Here is a 27,866-nt window from a genome sequence, read left to right on the forward strand (position 1 = left end):
TTACTCACTGAGCAATGTCACCATTGGGTAATCTTTATGATTATTATGGGAATAACTGGTGAAATTTCTTGAACTTATTTTTGATCTTGACTTAAATGACTATTTTTTTGTTGTAGTTTTTTTTTGGGATAGGATCTTATGTACCCCAGGCTGATCTTTAACTACTGACCATACCACCATTTCTGGCTCCCAAATGCTGGGATGATAAGCAAAGATAGCTTTATTTAGACTAGATGAAACATGCCTGTTAATGTGAGTTTCTATTATTTGTATAGTTTCTATAGTACTAACATTAACAATTAACTATATTTTTCTTTCTTTCTTTCTTTCTTTCTTTCTTTCTTTCTTTCTTTTTTTTTTTTTTTTTGAGAGAGGGACTATATTTTTCTAAATGCTTAAATGCTTTAGGTTAAGTATTTGGTTATTTAAAATAGGTTAAATTTATTCTCTTGTAACTGGTTTTATATTGATGGAACTTACACCATGTGTAATACTGCTTCAAATATACATGAAGTAGTCCATAAACTTTTATATCGTTTTAAAATATCGATTTACCTGTGCAAGTTTTATAGGTTGGCAAATTCAGATTAAATTTTCTCCAGGTTTATTTTGTTTGTTTGTTTGTTTGTTGTGGTTTTTTGTTTGTTTGTTTTTGTTTTTGTTTTTCGAGACAGGGCTTCTCTGTGTAGCCCTGGCTGTCCTGGAACTCACTCTGTAGACCAGGCTGGCCTCGAACTCAGAAATCCACCTGCCTCTGCCTCCCAAGTGCTGGGATTAAAGGCATGTGCCACCACACCCAGTGGCTCTCCAGTTTCTATTGTGTTGTTATAACCATAAAAAAATCTAGATTTGGTATAATTTTTCATTTTTGAATAAGTGAGAGGTATACCAATGCTGTAGTTATATACCTAAACATGAAATGAATTAGGATTGCTTGTGGTTGGGCTTATGGGGAGGGTGAAAAATAGGAGGAAGTGATTCTTAGTGTAATGTAGTAACAAACAATTTAGACCGCATAGGTGAAAGCAAGAAAAGATCTCAAATATCAAAATTATAAAATTTATTTTTTTGTTTGATGCTGGAGATTGAAAGGCCCTGAGTATGCTAAACACACCCTGAGTCTTAATAAGACTTTGAATTCTGTATTACACATTTAGTACTTTGTTTGTCTTATAATATCTAATCTCTCTCTCTCTTTGTGTTTGTTTTTCAAGACACGGTTTCTTTGCGTAGCCTAAGCTGGCTTCACACTCAGAGATCCATCTGCCTCTGTCTCTTGATTGCTGGGACTAAAGGTGTGAGCACCCATGCTGACCATAGCATCTAATCTATAAAATGTCATTAAGTGGTTTCTTTTATACGTGTGTGTGTGTGTGTGTGTGTGTGTGCGCGCACACACACACACACACACACACACACGCGCTTGTGTCTGTGTCATGGTAAGCCTGTGAAGGTCAGAAGACAACTTGCAGGAATCAGTTTTGGACTTTGGCAAATAATTTGAGGGACTAAGGTTGGTTGCCCCACTATAAAGTGGTAGAGATTAGATTTGTGTGATGTAACACAAACCAGGCTCCTATTTTTATATCACTTTGCCTTCTACATTTTAATGCCCTTCTTTGTAGCCTAGCATGACCTTCAACCTAGCACTCTACCAACTGAGCTAAATCAGCCCAGGTTTTTTTTTTCATAGTTATTATTATTATTATTATTATTATTATTATTATTGACACAGGGTTTCCCTGTGTAGCCCTGGTTGTCCTAGAACTCACTCTGTAGTCCAAGCTGACCTTGAACTCATAGATCCACCTGTCTCTGCTTCCCAAGTGCTGGCATTAAAGGCATGTGCCACCACTGCCCTGCCATAGTAATAATTATTATAAAACAAAAATTTTCCATTTTTGTAAGTCATAAATTTAAAATTGCATTAATTTTGGCAGTGAATGAGAAAGGCTCCACGCTTATTTCACATACATTTGACAGCTAAACTATGTAAATGCCAAAAAAATGACATGGATATGTAAGACTTATTTTATATGGACACTGCATGTTTGATGGAGGATAAATCCTTGTAGTTGGCCTGGTTTGGCCAGGCATGGTTGTACGTGTCTATTATCCCAGAACTGAGGAGTCTGAGGCAGGAGAACACAGAGGCCAGCCTAGGCTACAGAGCAATACCCTGTCTCATAAAACCAGTGCCCCAATAAACTAGAATTACTCCACATCAAAAACAACAGCTTTGGTGTAGAGGTCACAGAGCTTGTACAAAGGATCAGAACCCAGCTGTGCTAGCTAGACTCCAATCCCTCCCTATCTCTTTATCTCTAAAACTCTAACCTTATTATTAGAGGGCAGGAAGGCACTCAGACATGGGTTGCTTTATATCATTCTTGGAAAGGGACTAAATCAGGAACCAGTAATTTTGGGGACGTGGTCAAATACTGACAGGTTTGATTTCTGTTTGTGCAAGTGTCCATGTGGTAGTGGGGCCAAAAATCTCCCAGGTTTTGAAGGTCACCATTTGTGACATTTAACAATTCATATGTTAATTTAGCTATAGAAAATATTCAGTCTCCGGTACTCACTCAGTCAAGTAAAATAGAACACCAAAGAACATGTTTTGTAAAAGTGTAATTAAACACGAAATATAATCTATATAAAACTAGAGTTTATTCATCTAGTTACTAGTCTCCAGGCAACAATTTAAAGCTCTGTCTGTCTGCAAAATTAGTTGAGATTTTTATAGTCTCTCATTGAAGAACACAGCTAGGATTTACTGACTCAGCACTTATATATTCTGAAATCTAAATTTAAATATACCCTATTGATTACAGGTGTAAACTTATATAAAACATATAAAACTCGGTTTATAAACGGATCTTTTCTTCATATAGTCCATTTACTAATATTTTCTATCCCAAAGACTGGAGGTGTGATGAGATACATCACATTATATCTGCCTTTCCAAAATAGTCGATGGAAGGTTTGGTTTATCTCCTGATTACACTATGGGTCAAACACCAGACTTATTTGTACCTGAGGGACAGAACAAGCAAATGTTACTGCTAAGGGTTTCCTATGTAGTGGAAGCAGAAAAAGGCTTTTCTGGATAGGAAGCTGTGTTGAGGATTCTATTTCTCTAAGGCCAGTTCACATACAGCTCCTACTCTTCCATGGAGTACTCACTGAGATGACAGCAACAGAACCCAACATTCTGAAATCCCCCTCGACAAATTTCACTGTTTTTGTTTTTTTCTTTATAGTATAACGAATTACTGCTAGGGCGTAGGGTATGTGCAAGCAGCAGGAATATCTGGCCCGAAAGTGCTGCCAACAGACAGATCTTTGGCGGTGGGGTGCCGGAGCCATCGCGCCAGACCCCTGCAGGCGACTGACTCTTCATTCCTCCCTGCCTGGGGTGTGTGGGCGGGGGTCGGGAGACGTTTTCCCCTTCCCGTTTTGAGAGGGTATGGGGCTTCGCGTGGCCTTGTCTAGGGCGGCGCCCAGGCTGCAGGGTATGAGGCCGGCTGCTGCTCCTCTGGCGCACTCCTCGTGGAGGCTATTATTTCTAGCAGTGCGCCTTCTTCCGAGGGCAGAGGTCTGGGACCGAGTGTTCCCTCCCCGCGACTCAGCTGGTGTCCAGCCCTATCGGGATCGATATTCCCGGAGCGCGCGAGCGCCAGCAGGACCACCGAAATCAAAGTCTTGGCCCACCCTAGGGCTTCCGGGCAGCCAGAGCCTGTCCTTGGCGTTCTCGTTGGCGCCCGCCACAGGCGGTGCCGGACCTCGCCCAGACTGAGCACTCCCCTCCCCCTCCCGATCCCACCACGACTCCCGAAGGGACACAGCCTGGACCCTCCATTCTCTGCCTGTGTATTTAAGTAGCACAACCTAACCGGCTGCTCCCACTGGGTGACAACCCTACTCCGGACAGACGTGCCCATCAGCCAACCACCGACCAGAACTGGCGAGCATCCCGCTCTCGGATCTGTGGCGGCCTCGGTGGGCGGGGCTAAAGCAGCTAGCAAGTTAAGTGGAGCCACGACTGACGCGAGTCAACAAAGGTCACGTGAGGCGAGGGGCTGCTCTGGTTGGCTGCGCCGAGCGGGCTGTGAGGGGGGGTCACGGCAGCGGCGTGGGGTTCGCTGTGTGACACAATTACAACAACTTTGTGCTGGTGCCGGGGAAGTTTGTGTCTCCTACGAATCCCCCCCCCAGAGCTCCCGCTCCTCGCGCGCTCCGGTCATTCCCGCCGACCCTGCCTGTGGCTGCCCCCTTCCCACCCCCGCGATGTGACCCTACAGCCGAGCCGTCGCCGCTCCGGACCCAGTGGTTCCACAGCCTCTGCAGCCTCTGCCTTCACCTCTACCGCGTTAGGATTTTTCGCTGCCGCCTCTCGCGGCAGAGGAGGAGGCAGAAATAAAGTTGGTGTGCCGGTCTTGTGCGGAGATTGGAGGCGTCCTTGCGGGCTCCGGCCCGGAGAGGGGGGGCTGTCGGCGTTGGAGTTGTGAATTCGCTGCGTTTCCATGAAATCCTGCGGAGTGTCGCTCGCTACCGCCGCCGCCGCCGCCGCCGCTTTCGGTGATGAGGAAAAGAAAATGGCGGCGGGAAAAGCGAGCGGCGAGAGCGAGGAGGCGTCCCCCAGCCTGACAGCGGAGGAGAGGGAGGCGCTCGGCGGACTGGACAGGTACGGGGAGCGGGCACTCGTCCGGGCGGCTCGGGACAGGCTGGCGCCACTCTCCGAGGAGGCCGGAGCGCGGCTAGCCTGTGGCGGCCGTGGGGCGGGCACCTCGGCTTGGCGCTCTCGGCTCCGCTGATGCCCGGGCCTCGGGCTTTGGCACGGACGGGTCGGCGCCGATGCCGGGGCACTAACGAGCGGCGTGTGTCTTTCTCTGCAGCCGCCTTTTCGGGTTCGTGAGGTTTCATGAAGATGGCGCCAGGATGAAGGCCCTGCTGGGCAAGGTAAGGCAAACCGCGGGCCGGAGCGCGGACGCGGTCTCTCGAGCCAGAGGCGCGCTCGCCTGGGGCACCGGGGCCGGGTCACCACTCATTGTGGCCGAGGGGCTTCCGGAAAACTATTTCCTGCTACTGCGCTCCCCTCCACCCCTGATACCTCGCTTGCTCTCTTGAGAGATCACTTCTCTTGGAGCCAGAGGACAGAGGCAGCAGCGCTTTTGGGGCCAAGCTCATGTGGGGCTTCCAAATTGACTACGGTTTTACCGCCCTTGGGGGTTAGGCGGATGATCTCTGAGGTGCCTATGGAGGGTCATGAGTTCGTAAACGGCTGTAGATTTCCTTAAATCCCCCGCTGGTTATCTTCCCTGGTTATTAAGGCTCTTTAGGCAGTCCGTTCCTGATGCCTGCTTTAATCAAACATTTCGGGATGGCTTCTTGCCTCTGCTCCCTGATGGGGGAAGTTGCACGTAGTTTAGGTCCGTAAAGAGTTTGCTTGGGGTTATTGACTTGTATCTCATCGGTGTGTGCTTTACCTGAAGTTAGGTGACTTGTTTACTTTTTGGATCTTTCTGCCAAAGATCTACCACAGTTGAATGAGTGCGTTTTCTGGAGCTTGGTTTCCTGTGAGTCTGTCAGGAGCAGTTGGGGAGGATTCTGGGTGTAGTCTCTTGTTTATTTGTGTGCAAAGTTGTTGGTACTGTCATTTAGTTAAGTAATGGCTGCTTCTGTCCGCCCAAGATGGCGGGACAGGGTGGGAGGAGAAAGTGAGCCGGGGGAGGTTTGGGGGAGGGAGGAGAGGTAAACATGGAAATAAATAGTATCAGAGAAGAATAGGCCTCTCCTTTGGAGTATGTATGTAGCTCAGTAGTTAATAAAAATGATCACAGATTATTTGCATGTAGAATTTTTGTTCCCGTCTCTAGCTTTGAAATAGCATGCATACGCCTGGTAAATGCTTATCAACCTGTAGCACATTTAGTTACCCATCGTAAGCTATTGAACAAAGGCTGGAGTCTCAGTTTGTCTACTTCAGTTTATATTTCCTGACCAAAGTGTGATTGGAATGGTATGAGGAGGTTTTTTTGTTAGCTGGGACTCTCAAACTTGGAGTGTATATGATAGATGTTGCATTCATTAAACATTTTCTTCTTTGCCGGAAATCTTTAGGTTTGATTTGATACTTTGTTAGCTCTATTGTTGCAATTGGGAAGTTTTAGAAAGGCGACTAAAGCTTAACGGCTTTTAAAAAAGTTGATTATTTTGCTCCTTACTTTTTGAATGTATTTTGGTTTGGCTGCCTTAATTGTTTTTATCTGCGATCATAATTACGTTTTTATTTTAAAGTATCAAAATATAGGAACTTGTGATTGCAGACAATGACTATAAGGCAAAACAGTCATAATCTTTTTCAGTAGGTCCATTTTCTTTGAATGGTAAGAAAATTTGAATTGAACTTTGACAGTGACGGTATTAATTTTCTTTCATTAAAATTAGAGCTGGAAAAATGTTCAGTAACTAGCTCTGGAATTATATAAATATCAGTAGTTGTTGGCCCCCTTTCAAGATTTTCCTCAACCTATTTGAAGTGTTTTATGCACAAAGATTAATGTGAAGTTGTCATTAAAAAGATATGTGTGTATATATATATATATATATATACACACACATACACACACACACACACATATATATACATACATACACACATATACCTATAGTGTTTAAATTTAAGGGCCATTTTATTTTGGAGTAAACATTGCTAGTTTAAATTGGGTTAATAGAGTTGCTTTCAGCGATAATTCATTTGGAAATTTAGGCTAAAGTTATACCTTTTGGTTACAGTGATGAAGAAATAAGTGGATTGTGTTTTAAGTGCATGTGTAAAGTGCTAGTTCTTACTTTCATATCTTAGAATGCTTGTAATCAGAATCACACGTGGTTGTCCTTAACGTAGGATATTATATCATAAATAGTAAAACCTACAGTTAATACGAACTGAATTCACATTTTAAAAATTGAGCATTTTCAAAATTTTCTAAATGTGTGTTATTTTATTTTTCTGGTATTTGAATACAGTCACATGTTAAGCATGAAAAATATGTGAAGCTTCATTTTGTTTGGGGGAAGAATTATGACTTTATAAATCTCAGGTGGTATATTGATTAAAAAAATCTTCATTGATTCTGGCTTCTTAGGGTCTACTAGCTACTTAGATCAGGGCTCAACAGCTTTAATGCTAAAACATTCTATATTATGTACTTTGTACACCTACATGGATCTTGATTGTGTCCTTATTAGCATGAACATTTCAGTAAAATGTGTAATATAAATTTATGCTTGATAAGATAAAACCTCACATCTTCTATTTGAATTGAATTCTGATTAGAATGAGTGAATTATAGTCCTTGGAATGAAGTGTTAGATTATTAAGTTTTATCCATCCTCTAACTGTCCTGAGAATCAGAATGTTTGAATGTGAGGTTTGGGGAGTAGATTGTTATGGTGCTTTCAGAATTATTTCCTATGTAACTCTTTTTAATAAAAAGTATTGGCTTTTCTCTGTAGGGTGGTGGATTTGTTCAGGCAGTTTTACTGAACACAGAATAGAACAATTTCTAGAATTCTTTTCTTTTCTTTTTTGGATTTTCGAGACAGGGTTTTTCTGTATAGCCCTGGCTGTCCTGGAACTCACTTTGTAGACCAGGCTGGCCTCGAACTCAGAAATCCGCCTGCCTCTGCCTCCCAAGTGCTGGGTTTAAAGCCATGCTCCACCACTGCCAGTCGTCTTTAAAGTTTTAAAGTGCACATTTATAAACAAGTCTAACATTTTGGAAAACTAAAACCATTCCATAGGTATTTTTTATTTGTCCTTTAACATGTACCGATGATTTTTTTTTCTGGACTCTGCATACTTTTGTAAGGCTCCATTTTGTAAGAGTTATTGAAAGGGTTGCTTGTAGAATTATCATTCGATATATAGCATAGTGTTTTGAATTTCAAGATAATAGTAATACAGTATTTTGTAGTAATACCTTAAATAAGGCTGTAAAGGAACTAGAGCTTGCTTTAGAATTCTTGTAATATAGCATGGTCTTTAACAGTTTTCTTTTTAATGACAACCTGTAATTTATTATTATTATTATTATTATTACTATTACTTATTTTATGTCTATGGGTGTTTTGCCTGCATGTATATCTGTGTACCACTTGGGTGTTGACTTAGGAGGCCAGAAGAGCTTCTGATCTGATCCTTTAGAACTGGAGTTACAGCCAGTTGTGAATTGTCCTTTGTGGGTGCTTAGAATTGAACCTGAATTCTCTAGAAGAGCAGCCAGTTCTCTTAACCACTGAGCCATCTCTCCAGGACTAATAGTCATTATTTTTATTTTCCTAATTACATTGGAATTACTAAGAAATAATTGAGTGAAACCTTTTTTTAGCAGAAATTAGCTATGATGATTACTTAGTACAAATTTGAAAACTTTTGGGGTATATAGTTTTTAATTAGATAAGGATTTGAGTTAGGAGTATATAGAGAGAAGCAAAGTAAAAGAGCATAAATAAGATAAGGACATCATTAGGTCATTTTTAGAGGTGGCTTGTTTGTGTTACAATATTTGGATTATTGGTGATGTATGAAAATGAATGTGTACTCTTTGTAAGGACTTAAAGAAGATCTCCATTTTCAGTGCTAAAGAACTTTAGTGTTTTGGTTGGAAAAAGTAGCTATTGAAATAGGACTGGCACGATGACTCATCAAGAAAAGGCTTTTGTTGCCAAGCCTGAGGATTTGAGTTTTGATCCCTTTAACAACTAACTCCTTCACTCACACACACACACACACACACACACACACACACACACACTACATATGCCTTGTGCTTGAAAATTAGATTTAGTCACAATTGCTTGGAGAAAGTTTTATGCAGTTACTATATTGTTTGCTAAAAAATTTGATATGTTCCCTGTAACAAAATTATAGTAAGAGATTACAGATCATGTTCATATGTCTGCCACAGAATAAAGCTGCGGCAATAGGTACTTTTTGTTTGTTGTGAACAGGGTCTTACTCTAGTCCCAGGTGGCTGCTAGTTGATCTTTCTGCTTCAGCTTCAGAGTGAGCCATCATGCTGTGTAATTGTAAGTTTCTGGTTTTCTTTTCATGGAATAGGTTTTCTGAAGATTCTCTTACAAAAGGCAACATTGACTCTCTTCTTTACATGGTTGTTAAAAACTGGTTCAGAGGTAAATTTCTGTGACTTGAATAGAATGATGGGGTTACATACTTAAGTTTTATTAGTTGGCAGGACGTAGGGTTAATCTTTTTCTCACTTAGATCATGCAACATTTAGTTTTGTTTATATATTACCAATATTCTGCATATTTGAAAGGTTTTGCTTTGAAACTCATTGGTGATACTTTGAGTTCTTTGAAATTGATGTTAATGATTGATAAAACTCTGCATTATTAATATCTTTAAAATGTGGTATCCAGAGAGCTAATTTATGGTAAAAAGCTACCCACTACATTGTTCAAGAATTGAAGTGATGGTTGGGCTGTTTACAGCATACCTGTAATTATTTGCAGACTATTTAATTAATGGCATTTATTTAATGAGTGCATAGTTGACAGTCATTTATTCATACTGAAACTTGGTATATAATTGCATAAGCTTTATATATTGGTTTGTAAGTTATGACAGTAATATTTGAATTCACATCAAGCTCAGCTGGTCAGTATAGGAAATAGGAAGTGTAGGAAGGTAATGTAGATATCATTTTGTTAAACTTGAAAGCTCCTTAAGTGGGATAGGATTAGCATAAGGATAACTGGCCATCGAATATCAGTGGCAGAAGCAAAGTGTCAGGTACTCTGAATATTTGTGATAAAGGTCAGTTTAAAAAGGATAGGAATTCTTTCTTGGAGATATTATTTCTCAGTTTAGATAACAACAAGTTGCCTTTTAATTTTGTTTAGGAAAATAATCTAAAAATCAAGTTTTAGCTTATTCAGATCTTTAAAGGGTGATTTATACCTTATGATCTTTGTAGTAATACACACGTTTCTATGGGTTCTTAAATGAGTTTGCCTGCCAGCTTAAAAGATCCTTGACAGTTTTAGAAGGTTTCTCACAGAGTAGTTGAATTACTATTTTGGAATGCAGAACATATCTTTGTACTTTATAGAGTTCCTTTCTGTCGTGTCCAAAAATTTCTTAGATTTATTTACTTTATGGATGAGTACTTTGCCTGCATTTGTGTACCATGTATGTTCCTGGTCTTATTAGAGGTCAAAATAGGACATTGAATCCCCTGGGACTGGAGTTACAGATGGTTGTGAGCTGCCATGTGGGTGCTGGAAATTGAACTTAGGTCCTTTGGCAGAGTAACACATACTCTTGATCACTGAGCCAACTCTTAAGCTCTTCTCACTATGAAAAAAATTATTTATTTTTTAGGTTTAAATTTTTATTTTATGTGTATGAGTATATATGTGTACACAGATGTGTCTGCGGAGATCAGAAGACATTGGTTAACATATGGTTGTGAGCTGCCATGTGGGTGCTAGGAACTGAACATGGGTTCTCTGTAAGAGCAACAAGTATTCTTCATGATTGAGTGAGCCATCTCTAGTACCATATTTTTATTTTTAGTTATGTGCATATGTGTCTTTTTATAGGTTTGTGCACATGAGTGCAGTGCCCCTAAAAGACACAAGAGGGTGTCAGATCTCCTGGAGCTGGAGTTTACTTTAGGTAGTTGTGAATTGCCTGATGTGGGCATTGGAAACTGGACAGGTTTCTCTGTAAGAGCCATATGATAGCTCTTTTAATCACTGAGCCATTTTTCCAGGGTCTTTTCTTTATTGCATTTTATTACATCTTAATAGTCCAAATAGTTGGACTATTTCTGAACTTGGTGGTGGTCTTTTGGTGGGGAAATGGTAGTGAATGAAGTATAGACATAAGGAGGTGTGGTATTTTGCAGTTTAGGTAGCTTTGTGATAGTCACTGAACTTATTCGTTTTCCATTTTCCTCATTAGCATGTTTTATTTATTTGTTTGTTTTTAATATTTTATACATGAGTATTGTAATGACATCATTTCCCCCTGCCTCTCCTCTGTTCAACCTTTTTCTCTCTCTCTCTTTCTCTCTCTCTCTCTTTTTCCGAGACAGGGTTTTGCTGTATAGCCCTGGCTATCCTGGAACTCACTCTGTAGACCAGGCTGGCCTCGAACTCAGAAATCTGCCTGCCTCTGCCTCCCGAGTGCTGGGATTAAAGGCGTGCGCCACCACGCCTGGCTCTGTTCAACTTTTTTTATGTTCTCCTTCCCCTCTTTGAGTTTCATAGCCAGTCCTGTTTTCATGTGTATCCTATTATTTTCAGGCAAGTCTGCACAATTAGTGGCATCATTGTGTGTAATGTTTTTTTTTTTAACTTTTTATTTTTTTTTTTTTTTGGTTTTTAGAAACATGATTTCTTTTATTATTATTATTTTTTAAATGTCAGAGAACACTGTGCGTCTGTTCCCACCTTTCTTTTCCATATGAAAATTGAGGATAAATTGCTTGGAAAATGTGTAGAAACCAGATTGAGTAGCTGAATTTATGTGGATTTGTATTTTGATATTGTGGTGATATAGAATTTTATGTGTTAGAATATTATGTAGTACATGACAGAAATAATTTTCTCTAAGAACTTGGGTCTTACTTGGTTGCTTGAGTTTTGTTCAGATAGTTTGTATACTTAGGGAAATTATGTTTTCAGTATATAGTGGTTAAAATAAATGTTTTAGATTTTTGGTTTTCAAATATGATATGAACTAAAAAATTTTTGCTTCAGTGATTTGTGAACCATTTGTTGTATTGTTGGGAGGATCTGTCTCAGTTTTGGAGACAACCAATTACTTCTGGCTTTTTTCTCTATAGTATATCTTCAGAAGAAAACAGTTTGAGAATATAATACTTTAAATACAGTAATAATGATATTTAGTGTTATGATCTTTCAAATGGTGCTACAATTTTTGACCTCTCAAACATTTATTATGGATAGTTTAAACTGTGTACAAGATAGAAATTGAATGAACTATTGAATCAGGAAACATGGCATAAGTAGTAGTTGGTTTTTATGGAAATATTATTGATATGGTGGAGAACTAGGTATTAAGTACTAATTGATAAATAGTCATCTGTGGATTTTCAGGTAGAAATATGCTTTGTCATCTACCAGATCTGTGATCCTTAGGCAAGCATCTTTTGGGGGCTATTTTTCATTTGTAAAATGGAGTGGTAGTAGATTTCCTCCAGGCTTTAGGGTTTTTTGTTATAGAGGGAAAATAGTGTTTTCATGTCATGGAAGGTACTCAGTACAAGATAGATGTTATATGGAAAGACAATTAAATTTAAACTAAGACCTTGATTCAGCTACGAGATAGAAGAGAGGTGGAGGTAGGTTTGAAAGCTCTTGAAAAGACTTTTAATTTTAGAGTTTTTGTTTACTTTTCCCTGCTTCAAATATGTTTTCTCTAAATGGAGGCTCTGGGATAGGTCTTAATCCTGGTTCCAACTTGTATGTATACTTGACTGTCTACCTGACATGTGTTTTGAGGACATATCTTTTAACTTTTTTTGTAAATGTCACATACCACAAACCTGTCATCCCAGAAACCTTGGAATATTCATCAGCACCTCTTCTTTTAACATATTAAGTCCTGCAGGGCGGTGGTGGTGCACACCTTTGATCCCAGCACTTGGGAGGCAGAGGCAGGTGGATTTCTGAGTTCCAGGACAGCCAGGGCTACACAGAGAAACCCTGCCTTGAAAAACCAAAACCAAACCAAACCAAAAAAAAACAAAGAGCAAAACAAACAAACAGAAAACATATTAAGTCCTAACAATTACCAGAGCTTGTCACTTCTATATTTTAGATCTCAAATCTACTTATACTTGGCTTCTGCTACCATGCTATTTGTAGCCACTATTTTGTCTTTGATATTCAGGTTTCTTCATGCACTTTTTTGAATACATATATTTGGACATAGTTCAACACTGAAAAGTTACAGAAAAGATATTAGTAAAAAAAAATCTTTTTCTAAGTTATCTTTCAAAATATAGTTAACTGTTTCCCAAGGCAGCTGCTAAAAGGTTTGCTACATAATCTTTCATAGTATTTCAGCACAAACACAAGCATAATTGTTGAGCATAATTATGTTGTACTTTCTTCCTGTATATTTGAGATCATAGTGTATATGTTTTGTATTGAATTGTCTTGGGTTTTAGAGTTGTCTAGTCTTTCACATAGTGAGATGCTCATGGGAGGATTGAGTTGGTGATTTTTGTTATTTTGATTTTTGAGATTCTTTTATGTCCTTTTATATGTGATTCTGAATGTAGAAATGCTTCAGCATGTACGGTTCCTAATTGAAAATATGTTCATATACTTTCTTAAGATAACAATTGCTTAACATGCGCTATGAATTCTCAATTGGAATAACTGCTGAATTTTGCCTTTATATTTTGATTTTATTGGCATAACTGATGACCAGGTGTCATGAATATTAATTTGATTCATTTCTTGTGTATATACAGAAGGAGCCATAGTTGATGCTACTTTACACTTGACATTCATCTTCATATTTTATTCTTTATTATAGAAAAGAGAAAATAACTTGTCAAAAAAGGGCACAGTTCTTACTCTGTTACTTATTTCACAAAAAGATACCTTTATTTTCATCATAAATTAGCAATAGGGCTAGAAGGTTGGTATTTTGCTTTTTCAAACTTATTAAACCTTTGATGGTTAGTATAGTAGCTGCATATGTTTTACATATGGCTTCAGAAAGTGTTAGGATCTCTGCTTATCTTAGAGAACCTATTCCTTAAAACATTTAATAGACTTTGGTATATAATTTGGATACTCCTGTTATTAATCCCACCAGTTCAGAATAGGACCACTACCATAATCTTTGAGCGAAATTTGAAGCACACCTTAATTAAATACTAGCCAGCAGGATGGACTCTTGGCCAGGTCCATTCCTGGGTTCTTAGAAAATGGCTAGGAGTAACATCTTGCAGAGGCTTAATTAAAAAGGCAACCTCACAAGGCTGCTTTTCCATCAGGTCCAATCAAGAGCAAACATATATCCTTAAGCACATTTTGAAGTGAAGTGTACCCCACCCCCTGTCATGCCCACACCCAATCTGGGACAAGCTATATGCTAACATATTTCTTGCCTACATACTTTTCACCTACATGTGATCAAGCACATTTGGTGTAGTTGGGTAAAACAATCTTGTTTAGGGGAATGAAAACCTGTGGCTTGTTATTTCTCATATATGATAGCCTCTAACATTTCAGGAAGTATCTGTCCTTGGACAAGGGGCTTATAGATTAGAGGCATTAACTTAAAACTTAACTTTGGCTCTCTCACTATGGTACACTGTTTCATAAGAACAGTGGGTTTGAAAGCTGATCTCAATTTTAGGATTTATTGCTTCCGTTCCTTATAGGGCCCCTAGTTTTCATCTGCTAGAAGAAACAACAACAAAGTGTGTGTTGTTTTGAAGACAGGGTGTACCCAGGTAGTCCAGGCTGGCCTTGAACTTGCTGTCCTCCTGCTTCTGCCTTCCAAGGGCTGGGATTAATAGGACTTTGACATGGTAGCCAGTCAATTGTACCATCTGTTAACAGGAAGAGCGGGGAATTAGGAATTTCCAAAGTGATTATAACAACATTATTGCTGACTTGTTCATTTATAGAGTTGATGCACTTTAAAATTTTGACTTAGAATTAGTGCACAATTAAATTTGGTTCTAGATTGTAATTTTCTTTGAATTTTAGCTTCAAGTTTCTGAGACTAGAAGTTGAATTCCCATAATGAAACCAGAGTTGTATGCTGTTGTTGATCTAGTGCTTAACTGTTTAGTTAGTCTTGGATTGTTCGAAAATTCATTTAATTTATTAATAACTTCCTCAAAATGTTTCTTTGTATTTTAGGGCCTATCTGATATTTAATTCTCTATATTAATGAATTCTCTTCTGTGTACACACATGGTTCTCTGGACATTAGAGGAGAACATTGGGAAATTGGTTTTCTCCTGCCTTGTTGAGGCAAGGTTTCTCTTTTTTTTCCTGCTATGCTATGTGTGTGTACTCCAGGCTAACTGGCCTAGGAGCTTCTGGGCTAGTCTCCTGATTTCTCACACTTCACTTTAAGAATGTTGGGATTACAGATGTAACCTTTATCTGGCTTTTTATGTGGGTTCTGGGGACAAACTTAGTTTATTAAGTTTGCATGTCTATTACCTTTCACTTGTTGAGCCATCTTCTGGAATGGCCCAAGGCCACATGATTTCTGAGATGTGAATGCCACATTTACATATATGTACCTGGTTAATTTGAGACAAGGTCTCATATGGCCCTGGTTATGTGGATTAGGCTAGCTCTGAACTTGAAACGATTCTGATTCTCCTGTCTCTGCCTCTCAAATGCTAGGATTGCAGGCATTTTCCACTATTCTGTTTATTCACTTGCTTCCTTTCTTTTATTTTTTTCCCCTTTTCTGATTTAATTTTATTAAATGTGTGTCTGAATATGGGTATGTATACATGAATGCAGATGTCTGAGAAGGCCAGAAGAGGGTCCCAGATCTCCCAGGATCTGGAGTTAAAGGCCACCTGACATGGGTGCTGGGGACCAAGCTCTGGTTCTCTGGAAGGTTTAACTTCAGGAGTTAAGGCTCTTAACTCCTGAGCCTTCTCTCCAGAGTTCCCTTCCTCTCCCCTTCCCCCTCCCTCTCTTGTCTTTCTTTATTCTATGTACAGGCTGTTGGGAACTTGTGTCGTGTCGATTTTCCTGCCCCAGCTCTTATACTGGTATTACAGTTGTGTGCTACCATACTAGGCAACATCTGTCACATTTTTTATCTGTATTTTTTTTTGTGTGTGTGTGTGAAATATTTATTCGACTATTTTTTCCCCTGTTCTTAGTTGAATTGTTTCCTCTTTACTCTTTGGCTTTGAGTCAAAAAAGGTGTCTTGGAAATGCTGGAGATAAAATGTAGAGATTGGTATGTACTGGGCAAATATGCTATCACTGGCTGAGCCAATGCCCTTGGCCTGAGGGTTCTTTATATATTTTGATTGTTAAAACTATTTCTGCTGCACTATAAGCTTTTACTTTGAATGCTTTGTAGGTTTTTGTTTGTTTGTTTTACAGAGTAGGAGTTACCGATTTTCACCTGGTCAGTGGTGGCACATTCCTTTAATTCCAGAGGCAGGCAGATCAAGGTCAGCTTGGTTTACAAAGTAAATTTCTGGACTACACAGAGAAACCGACCGTCTCTAACACCCCCCCCCCCCCCCCCCCCCCCCCCCGCCCCCCAGCCTTCCCCAAACCCCTGCAAAACAACAATAACAAAACTTAACAAAATACCATTTTTTCTAGGCATACTGAATTTTTAAAAATTGCTCATCAGTTGCAGTGTGTATGTACATGGCATAATGTGGTTAGAGAACAACTGGTGGGAATTGGCTTTCTCCTTCCATCTTGTGGAATCTGGACTAGAACCTCAGGTCTTGTCCTTAGGTTTCCCTATATAGTCCATTTACCTGCTGAACTATCACTGGCTCTATTTCAGGAATCTTTAAAATCATTTTTATATAGGTCCTGAAGACTTTTTAAGAAATGCTTTTCATTCTTTAAACTTTTACTTGTGTGTATGTTGAAACCTCATGCTTTTCTACCTACACCCCATTCCCGAATGACAACCCTGAGGCTTATTATTGAATAACGTTTGTAAGCCTTATGATAGGCTTGTTTGTTCCCTGACTAGCTCCTAACTCAATTATCCTATTTATATTATTCTTTGCCTACCACATGGCTGGTTACCTCTCCTTAGTTTCATCCATGTTTGACTTTCTCCATATCTGGATAGCAAATTTCGCCCCCTCTAACTCCCAAAGTTCCAAACTCTATCTACTGGAACTCCCATCTATTTCCTGCCTCAACCTATGAGCTGACTCAGTAGGTAAAGGTGCTTACTTAACAAGCCTAATGACCCAAGTTAGATGCCCAAGCTCCACATGGTTGAAGGAAAGAAACAACTCTTGAAACTTGTCTTATGATCTTTATACATGTAACCCAAGGCACACTGTGCACTCTCTAAATGCACTAAACATTATTAAAAAATCTTGATATGAATTTATACATTATAGGAATTGCTTTGTTGTCTTTCATTCCCCATGTCAGAGGTGCTTTTTCACTTAATTATGTTTCCTTTGACTTATTCTTTATTTGTTAAATTTATGCCTAAGTGTTTCATTTCCTTTGAAACAAGTATAAATTATGATTGTAGATCTAAATTGAAGATCATTATTTACACTTGTTCCAACTGTAAAACTGTGATGGTAGATCTAAAGTTTTTAAAAATGATATATGTATGTAAATATTCATATATATTTGTGTGTCTGTCTATGCGTGTTTGTGTACATGCATATATATATATATGCCATACTGTACATGTGGAGGTCAGTGGACAACTTGGGAGGGGGGCCTGGGATTGAAAGTTTTTTTTTAAATTTTAGTAGCTGAGCATCAAACCTATGACCTCATGCATGGTAGGTAAAGTATCAGTAAGCCATACCCCTTGGCCTTGTCATGTATTCAATTTTAAATTATTTGTTTTGTGTTGTATGTCTTTGTGTGCCTACACATGCAGGTGCATGTGGAGGACAGAGCTTGATGTTTTAAATCAATCTTTACCTCTTTTTTGGGGGGGAGGGCAGGTTCTTTTACTGAAACAAGCTTATGGATTTGTCTAGACTGGTTGGCCAGTTGTGCTTGTTTTTATGGTAACCTTGATAACACATTTATTCTAAAAATCTTTATTATTATTAAGGATCCTTGTGTGATATTATAAGCAGAGACTTATGTTTCCTCTAAGTATTAAAGTTTTATTTTTTTCTAACCTTTATGCCTCTTGCTTCATTGCAGTGGCTAGCATTTTCAGCAAGTACTGTGTTGATTAAGATTAGAGACTTACTGAATACAGAGGGAGAACATCCAGTTACTGGTTATAAAATGTAGTAGATCGAAAAAAAAAAAGTTCTTTAAAATTACACTTTGTGTATGGGCACATGTGTTGGAGGTCAGGAGCTTGTGGGTATTGTTTCCCTCCTATCTCCCATGTGGATCCTGGGGTTCCAACTAAGGTTGTTGTCAGGCTTGGCTACAGGCAACTTTTCTTTCTGCTGAGCTGTTTTTTCTTTCTTTTTTTTTTTTTTTTAAATCAGATGGTGTTAGATTTTTTTTTTTTTAAAGTGGTTGCAGTTTATCCAGTTGAGAAAGTTCCTCGTCCACTCTACTCTCTCTTGCCCTGCTTTTTAGCTGGTCCCTGTGGATGCTAGATTTGAAGTTAGAAATTCAGCTCACTGTGGGTGCCACTGGCACAAGGGAATGATAGAAACCACTTATGGGCCTACTACTCTGTTTTAGTGCTGGATGGATTAGGAAGTTCAGCCCCCTACTGGGTCCCATTGCCACTATTGTGTCCTTGTTCAGTTTTGTTGATACTGAATTGGGTTTCAACTTAAGCTCCTTGCTGGGTCCTGACTACTTAGGACTTTGAGGTTGGGGTGCATATGAGTAATAATAAAGCTTTAAAGTCTCCTGTTAGATCAGTGGTTCTCAACCTATGTGTAGTGGCCGCTTTGGAGGGCTGAATTACGCATATCAGATATTTACAGCCCTCATTGTTGGACCTCCACAAGCTCTTATCCTCATTTTAAAAAAGATGTATTTTTATCTTGTGTATATGAATGTTTTTGCCTGCATGGATCTGTATGTGTACCATGTGTATGTCTGGTGCTTCTGAAGTCTGAAGAGAGCCTTGGATTCCTTGGAACTGGAGTTACAGATTGTAGTGTGCTGTCCTAGAAACTGAAGCTTTCCTCTGTAAATGTTCTAAATTCCTCTGCCAGCCTTCTCTTTGTCTTTTAAATAAGTCTTTTAAACACCTTTTAATGCCATTGTTTCCTCTTTTGTAAAACAGGATGGTAGTCACCCATGGATTTGAATGCCTACAAAATGCACTATGTTTAGCAGTTAGCAAGTATTGTAATACTGGTTATGATAAGGGACTTGCTAAATCACAGTAAATGTTAGAATGATATCTGGTCTGGGCAGTTGTGTTGTCTCAGGTAGGATTTTGTTAAGAGTCAAGGAAGACCGTTGTATAAGGTAGGAGTGGGTCTTAAGAGAATTGTTACCTGGAGGAATAGGTGGAAAAGAGTAGGTAGTTATTTCTTCTGATGATTGTGGGTTCTATGTATATTTTCTTTCCCCTTTCATATCGTCCCTGGCCCTATCATCAGACTTAGCTGCTTATAGAGTGTCAAAGCTGGTTAAGTGATTTACTTGTAGAAAATAAGTAGAGTTTAATGTTTTCTCTGTAATAACATTTCTGTTATTTGTATCTAGTATGTTTTCTCTTGTGATTGGATGGTCAGTGGTGTAAGCAAAGCTTAACAAACCCTGGATATTTTTGTGAGAGTATATTAAAGTAAGGACATGCTATAGACTGAACAAAGTCACCCAACACCTTACATTATCTTGTGTTAATTAAAAATTATAAATTTCATTTATTTGTGCACATGCCCATGAATGTGCCATAGGACATGTGAAAGACCAGAATCTATTATGTGGGTCCCAGGAATTGAACTCAGGCTTCAGACTTGATGGCAACTGCCTTTACCCACTGGCTGGCCTCTGCACTAATTTTTCTTAGCAGTAAATCTAGTTAATGATGTCTATTTGCTCTACTATGCTTTATATTATCAAAAACATGTATAGCTGCCAAGATTTCCCATAGTATTGACATCTATTCAATTTTGACACCTGTGATCTTTTCTTAGTCACTGAGGCTGACTCACTTTTTTTTTTTTTTTAACCATTAATGGTTGGCTTAGAGTGAGAATTCTTTTGAGTGGTAGTGATAAGATTTGTATATTAAAAAGTGTTTGTTTACCATTACCTGTCTTAAATTGCTGCCCATAGATTTTGGTCCTATTTATACTTAAATAAGGAAAGGACAGAAAATGTAATTTTGGAAAATAATAGACTGTATCTTAAAATGATAAGCCTTTTTTTCTACACTAGGCATTGACACTTCAGTTCTGAGACCTAACCTAATTTATTGCTTGCATCCATCACTCTGCTATTGTACAGAATTATCTGTCTTTAATTTGTATTGTCATTGCTTTGAATGATAAGAAATGTCTGTTTTCACCAAAATATGCTTTAATTGTGGGAGAAAGGTAATGTTAATCAGTTTAATTTTTGTTGTCCCCAAACCCCCAAAAAACTGTATACTTAGAGTTCACTGTGAACTAGGCAGCTAAGATAAGTAAGACATGGCCAACTCAGGATAAGTTCACATGATAATGTTTTAATTTTCCAAATGGTATGAACAGTGTTAGAAATAAGATTGGCATCCCAAAGATAACCAACCACCATTCCAACTGTAGAGTCTGGACAAAGCAAACTTTACTCTTAATCAAGAGTGTGTCCAGGGGAGGAGCAACATACTAGACAGGAAATGCTCTTGCTTCTTATTTTAAAGGAGGTTGTGGTTGTCTCTTTCCCCCATTTGCTGGGGTTCAAACTCACTTTCTTATTTATTTAGCTAATTTAAAAGAAATTGACAGTTAGGAAGTGGAGGAAGAAAGGAAAAGTCACTGCTCCAAGCAACCAAATTCCTAGAATTGAGCTTTGGGCCTTTGTGTAAACAAAGATTTTACTGAATGAAGAAGATTAAAACACTTTGCAAGTCTTTCAAGGTGGAGTAGACAGAATTATCTTACTTGTCTTCAACACAAGTTTATATTATTAATTGCTATTTCTTACAAAAGTTATATGCATTTAGTAGAACCTGTCCATTGAATTTAGATCATCTCCAGGCCTTAACTGTAAGGTGTTTTCTTATGATACTAGGCCACAGCAGTGAGCTACAGGTCCTAGTCAGCCATGGAACAACCCATGCTCAAAGATGTATTGTGCTGCCAAGCTAGGATTGTGGCAAGTAAAGTTTAAGAAGTGCTTCTCCTTTAAATGACAAGGCTTTTCAGTGTTTACTGTAGTCATCTGGAACTCTTGTGCTTAAGTGATCTACCCATCTCAGCTTTCAAAAGTAGCTAAGACATATACTACCACATTGGTTTCAGTGCATTTTTTTGGAATTAAGGAATTTCAGGTTTAACATGGATGTATTTGGAGGAGAAAATGTATTAGAGCAGTGTCTGTATTCTTGTGTGGTGAGGAATATTTGCATCTTACTATACCCTCACAAATGTTGTATATGACAAGGTACTCTTATGTTGAACATGGGCATCAAGTGATAACTGAAGGGAAGAAATGAGAGATAAAGTACTGGTGTCTAGTTACTTACTAATTTTTGTTTTTAAAGTTAATGTGTATGGGTGTTGTGCTTGCGTGTATGTCATCCACCACATTGTGTGCCTGGTTCCCAGTGCCTAGGAAGGCCAAAAGAGGTAGTTGAGTTTACTGGGACTAGAGTTAGAGCCTCTTGTGAGATGCCATATGGGTTCTGGGTCCTCTCTGAGAAAACTGGTCCTTTTAGCCCAGGCTTACCAATCTTTACTTTCTTTTTAAGTTAAAAAATTTATCTTTTAGCTGCTTATTATGTTAAAATAAAGAATAACAAAGTTATTATTTACTTCTTGTAGTAAGCTGGGCAGATTGCCATGTGGAAGGCCAAAAAAGGTAGAAAAAGAATATTTACTTTTTCTTTTTTTGACTTTATTGAATATTTTATTTACATTTCAAATGTTATCGAGTATGTATGTACTTCTTAATAGGCATTATTTTCTTTTTCTCTCCTTAATTCCTCTGGATCCTTAGGGTGTGGAATGGTGTCTTTCATATTCAGGGTAGGTCTTTTTCCTTTGAAAAGTCCTCACAGACAGATCCAGGTGCACCACATGGATCTCCTGGGGTGGAAATTCTAAATCCTGTCATGTTGACAATGAAGATTGACCATCACAAAAAGGAAAATGAAATTTTTTTCTTCATAATATGTTTCTACCCCTCTGACCTATGTGTATTTTACCTAAATTTAATCTGGTGCCAATTGTACTTCTATTTTGAAATTTTTGGATTCTTTGCTGGATTGCTATTTTTGTGAGGATAATGCCTGTCTTGTTTAATCTTGAATGCATACTTAACATAGTGCTAGGGTCTACTACATAACAGGTACCCAGTATGTAGTTGTTATATTATTGGTAACTTGTATTGGAAAAGCGTTTTATTTCCCAGTCAACAGTCCTATACATATCATGATCATTTTCATGATATTCAAATTGTGTAAGTGTCCCTGTCTTCCGTCATATACATACTTTGAGGGAGCATGTTTCCTTTTTATATTTCCTCATTTTATCCAAATGTCTTTTGTCTGTGTAATAAATGTACAACTTGGATTAAATGTTTTTAAAAAATAATGGCAGGATTGTTATTTTTCTGAAGTGAGGCCAGAAAGTATGATGGTGGTGTGGGTCATTTTTATTCATCTCATGCCTGATCATATGAGATAGATAGAGTGCACAATATTTTATTTCATGCATGAGGAAACTCACTATTAGGATTTTATCTCCATAATTAACATCTCACAGTTATCAGATTATAAAGCTGGGACTTGTTACTAGACTTAGGATCACAGTTTGTACATGAACAGGCCAGGTTCTGTCACCCATCCTTATCTCATCAGTAAGCCATTCAAAAGAGCCAAATTAATAATGAAAAATAGAAAAAGCTTTATTTAATGTAGCTACATTGGGAAGAGGGACACAAGACCAAGTGGGATCCCTCTCTCCTACAGGTCCATCTCCTACAGGTTCATCTTCTAGGGCAATCGTTCTTAGTCTTCCTCATGTTGTGGCCCTTTAATACAGTTTCTCATGTTGCAGTGACCCCCCTTCCCCCAACCACAAAATTATCTTCATTGCTACTTTATAATTGTAAGTTTGCTACTCTTAAGAATTTGATGTGAATATCTGGTATACATGATATCTGTTATGTGACCTCCCCCCCCCCCCCCCCCCGCCGCAAAGGAGTCTCAACCCATAGGTTGAGAACCACTGTATAGTTTAAATAGAAGGCATGAGATATACATAAGCAATCAATATGACCGTCACCTTCTCAGTTCTGGTACCTCATCCAAGTTCTAAGTTTTTTTTCCCCAACTTTCCACTCTGGCTGCCTTTAATGGGGGAATTCTAAATTCTTGAGATCCATTTTTTTTTGTTTTGATTCTGTTTTTGTTTTTGAGACAGGATTTCCCCATGTAGCCCTGGCTACCCTGGAATTCTCTATAGACCAGGCTGGCCTTGAATTCAGAGATCTAACTGCTTCTGGCTTCTGAGTGCTGGGGTTAAAGGTGTGTGCCACCACCACCTGGCTACAGGACCCTTCAACACAGGCTTGTTTGTAGAGGAATTTTAATCCAGCAACATGGCTGCTCTGACAAGGGATCATATCCAAAGACCTTCTAGGTCTACATGATCCATCTGGAATGTAAACACATCCTGGATTACAATATGGTCTGGCTGGAATACAGACATGTGTGCCTTTATTCCCTAACAATGATGGTAAGGTTAGTTTGTAGAAGAAAGCAGTCATGTTTGAAAGGGATGTCTAATTGAATTGCAGATTAGTCAGAGAAAGATTTGACAGAATAAGTCAGAGATAGGATACACCCTACTTACAAAACTACATATAGCACACGAAAGATAGGCTACTTAAACCAGTAAGAGGTGGTATGTGTTTATAGCAGTTGAGGTAGAACAGTTTTACAGAGACAGGTGATAGAGGGAACAAACTAGACATAGGTGAAGGCAGAATGAGCCAGAGAAGGAGCCAGAGGATTAAAACATATTGCCAAAGTTAGTATTCGGCCAAGCAGAGCAATTAAGTCAGAAGCTGAGAAAAGCTGGATTGAATCAGTCAGCTAGAAGCTTCAGGTCTTGGCCTAGGGATACTTATAATAGAGAAGAAAATGCTTTGGGCTCAGTTCAAGCCATGGGTATGGCTGTCATCCTATCCTTTCAGCTAGGAAATAAAAGTGACATTTGCATTTACACATATTAGTACTTCAAGTTTGATTTTTAATTGGAGTTTTAAAAGCTTTATTTGGTGCTAGTAAGATAGCTTAGTGGGTAAAAGTGTTTCACCTTTAATTTCTGAGTTCCATTCTCCACCTGGTAGAAGGAAAGAACTGACACAAGTTATCCTCTGACTCCTCCCCAACACGAACATGCACACACACAAAGTCAATTAAAAAAAAAAAAAAAGGTTCTTAGTGTTAATTCTATAGATGTGAGGAGAATAGACCACCTACCCAAATCATGACTAAACAACCCTTTTCTTTTTCTCCCTCTCCCCTTCTCCTTTTCTTCCTCCTTTTCCTCCTCCTTCTCCTTCCCCTCTTTCTTCTCCTCCTCCCCCTCCTTTTCTTCTTCCTCCACCTTTTCCTCCTCTTTCTCCTCTTCCTCTACCCTCCTTCTGCTTGATATGGGAAAGATAAGGATTTTTACAGTTCAATAGTAGGGGGTTTTCAGATGGGGGATTTGGGAGGCAAATAGGCAGGGTTATAGAAGTAGAACACAAGCATAACTTTTTTAAACAATGAAGGCATGGTTGCAAGGTGATAACAACCTTCTAAAACAAAGGCACAGTTGCTGTTTCCTGGAACAAGCAGTACAGAACCATTTGTAGTTAAAGTTACAGGTGGGAATAGTGTAATTCTTGAGAAACAAAGATTTAATCATAAGCAGGAATGAACCTAGTTTGTCTTTAAGATGGCTTTCAAGCCTAAGATGGAGGCAGGCTGGTTTAGCAACACTTTTTTTTTTTTTTTTTTAAAGTAAGTGTTGTGTTAGAATCCTGGTTCTTTTGGACAGATCACACAGTTCCACGGAAGAGGCTTATTGTAGAGTAAAAAGGACAAAAGGGGGCGAAGAAAATGAAGAAGTGAAGAGAGGGGGTGGGGTCTGCCTTTTATATGGGCTGTGATGTAACTTCACACATAACTGGTACAGGTAAAGGTGGGGAGGTGGACCAGGTGGATGCTGGGAATGTGTTGTAATTGCCATAGCAGCAGATGTAGTAGGTCGCTGTCAACCTATATGGGTGACGTCACTGTCATAGCTGGATTCGGAGGTGACCTATCATAAAGAGAAGAAAAAAGTGGGGAAGGGGGAAGCCAATGGTAAAAGGGGAATAGGGGTGTTGGATCTCCTAAATTGCTTCCTGCTGTCTAGGGGTGTAGTCATTTTCTGGGTGTAGCTGACCTTCACCATTGGGGTCCACTTGGTAAACATTCCAATCAGTCTCCTCTGTGGACAGCTGCTTCTCTGTGGACAGCGACTGGTAGTCCTGTAACAGGAACTGATTAATACTTTGGTTAGAAAGTTTTTGTATTTGTTGTTGAAGGAATGTAGAAACAAGATTAATGAGGCAGAGAGCAAATAATAACGTCAGGAAAATGATTAGGAAAGGCACCACGAAAGGGAGTTATATATGTTTTTTGAAAATCTAGTAGGAATTGGAGGTGGAGGCCTCACGTTCCCTGAAACTCTGCATGTCTGATTGTAGTTCCTGGATTTTCTTACTATCCCAGATTGGTTGACGTAGAAACAGCATGTGATAAAATATCCTGACAAAAGCAACTTAAGAAAGGAAGGGTTTATTTTTGCTCATTGTTGGAGTCTATTATGGTGGGGAAGTGAAAGCAGCAAGAACTTGAATCAGTTGTTCATTTTACATCTAGGCAGGAAGAAGAAAGCAGTAAATGCTTATGTTTAGGCTCACATTCTTCCTTTACACAGCCTAGGATCTCAGCTCAGAGAATGGTGCCACCCACATTGGGCAGGTCTTGCCACCCCAGTTAGCTTCATTCCCCCAGGTATGCCCAGATATCAAACTGACAATTGAGAGATTTACCAGCACAGTCTTTGGCTACATAGTCAGTTTGAGGTCAGCCTGAGCTCCTCTTTTTCCCTCCCTAAAGAGCAGTTATAGATAATAGATTTGAGCTTATCAATTTTACTTGCTTTTTATTTGTGCTATGGTTTTTTGGTTGCTTTTTTTTTTTTTTTTTTGTAATCTACCTGTTACTGGATTAATGACATAGTTTTTCTTGTTACCTTATTTTAGCTTCCCATGTTCTGATTAATTATTTCAGAGTTTTTTATATCTTCACTCCACATGTTTCACTTCTTCATAAAGACAATTGCAGTTCATTTTAATTCTATATTGGTCTCATAAAGCGTTGGTACTATAGTTTTTGTTTAAGTGTTAATTAAGAAATTGTGAGTGTTGGTATGTGCATTTGGGTGGTCAAAAGGGGATATTGGTTCCCCTGGAGCTGGAGTTAGAGCTGGTGGTGATCTGGGAGTTGGTGCTGGGAACTGGGCTTTGGTCTTCAGCAATAGCATTTATGTTTTTAACCACTGAGCTGTCTTCCTGGCTCCCTAGTTAACTTTTAAGGAATTTCAGTTAATGTATAATATTTACATATTTACTATATTTCCTTTGTTTATTGTGTAGATCTCAATTTCCATCTTGTATTATCTTCTGTCTGCCTGAAGGACTTTTGTTTCTGGTGAAGTTTTCTTAGTAGGTAGTGATTTTTTTTTTTTTTTCTGCTTTTGTGGTAAAACTTTATTTTTCTTTCTTAAAAGGTTTTGGCTTGGTATACAGTTATTGATTGTTATGCCAAGTTGCATAACAAAGACCACCGAGGAGATGCAAACATGTATGGTCTTTATTAAGAGCTCGGGAGCTGGATTTCTCACAGTCCCAGCAAGTCAGAGTGAGAACCCCAAGTCTAGGGGTGCAGAGTATTTATTGTGGTTACAGTAAGCTTGGGGAATTTCCATATGGGTCAGCAAGTTAATATTTTAAAAACTGCATTTCTGGCATAATCTGTAGGAACTGAACATAGGGGCAAAACCACCTGACCACCAGGATGTCTAAGTTATCTGTTCTCTGCAGGATATATCAGGTTATCTCTTGATCCTGCTATTGTAGCCTAGCTGTTGCTGGAGGGTGGGTGGGAGGTGTTGTCATAGGGTGTTTGCTCAGGTGAACTTTGTGATTTTCTTCCTGAAATTGGGGTTTAGCCTCTGGTCTCACACAAAATGGAGTTTTTTGTTGTTGTTGTTTTGTTTTTTTTAAATACGGAGTTGGTTGGACCTTACAGACTCTATGGAGGTGTTAGTTCAGGTTTAGTGCTTTAACTGTTTTTATAAGTGAAATTTGCTTTTCTTTCCACCTATAAGTAAGATGTCTTTGTCTAGTCTACTTCTGAGGTTTTTTCCTCATTTCTAGTGTTTGCTAGGTCTATTTTATCCCAGGGTTATGTTATGACTTGTAGGTTTTTGTTTTTCAGGATATATTTTTAATATTTCTTAATTGATATCTGTTCCTTGGTCTATAACTTTTCATCTAGTTTGAAATATCTGCTTTCGTGTCTTCAGAAAAATTTTCCTTACATCTTGCGTTCTAATCACACATATGCCATGTTGTTTGAAAGTTTTTCTTTACTTACCGATGGCTGTGTGTGGTGTGTATGTGTCATGCATGCATGTGAGTGTAAAAGTATGTGTATCTGCTCTCAGAGTTGGATTTCAGGTGTCTTCCAGTATTCCTGTCTGTGAAGTCACAAGGTCTTTTATTGAACTGGAAGCTTGACAATTCTGTCAGGATCTACTTGTCTCTGCTCCTCAATATTAGGTGCTGCAGTCATGCCTGGCTTTTAGATGGATACTGACTGCTTATCATACTTGTGCTCTTATTCAATCAACAATCTCTCTAGCCCCTTCTTACCATCCCCCCCC

General features: G+C 38.8%; 1 protein-coding gene across 9 annotated transcripts in view; it reads left to right on the forward strand.

The window, feature by feature from the left end:
• Positions 1-4,093: 4,093 nt before the first annotated feature.
• The window catches only part of Kdm6a (lysine demethylase 6A), a 103,971-nt gene continuing 80,198 nt past the window's right edge, over positions 4,094-27,866 (forward strand). For 6 of the 9 annotated variants that reach the window (XM_029473489.1, XM_021153677.2, XM_029473491.1 and 3 more), the window contains exons 1-2: positions 4,137-4,687; positions 4,899-4,962. In XM_029473489.1, coding sequence (XP_029329349.1) covers positions 4,527-4,687; positions 4,899-4,962 — 225 coding nt within the window. In that variant the 5' untranslated portion in view covers positions 4,137-4,526. Of the gene's footprint in view, positions 4,688-4,898; positions 4,963-27,866 lie in introns of all 9 variants that reach the window. The other 3 variants (XM_021153679.2, XM_021153681.2, XM_021153682.2) reach the window with 2 other exon arrangements.

The sequence above is a fragment of the Mus caroli genome, chromosome X (genome assembly GCF_900094665.2).
Source record: "Mus caroli chromosome X, CAROLI_EIJ_v1.1, whole genome shotgun sequence".
Classification (NCBI taxonomy): domain Eukaryota; kingdom Metazoa; phylum Chordata; class Mammalia; order Rodentia; family Muridae; genus Mus; species Mus caroli.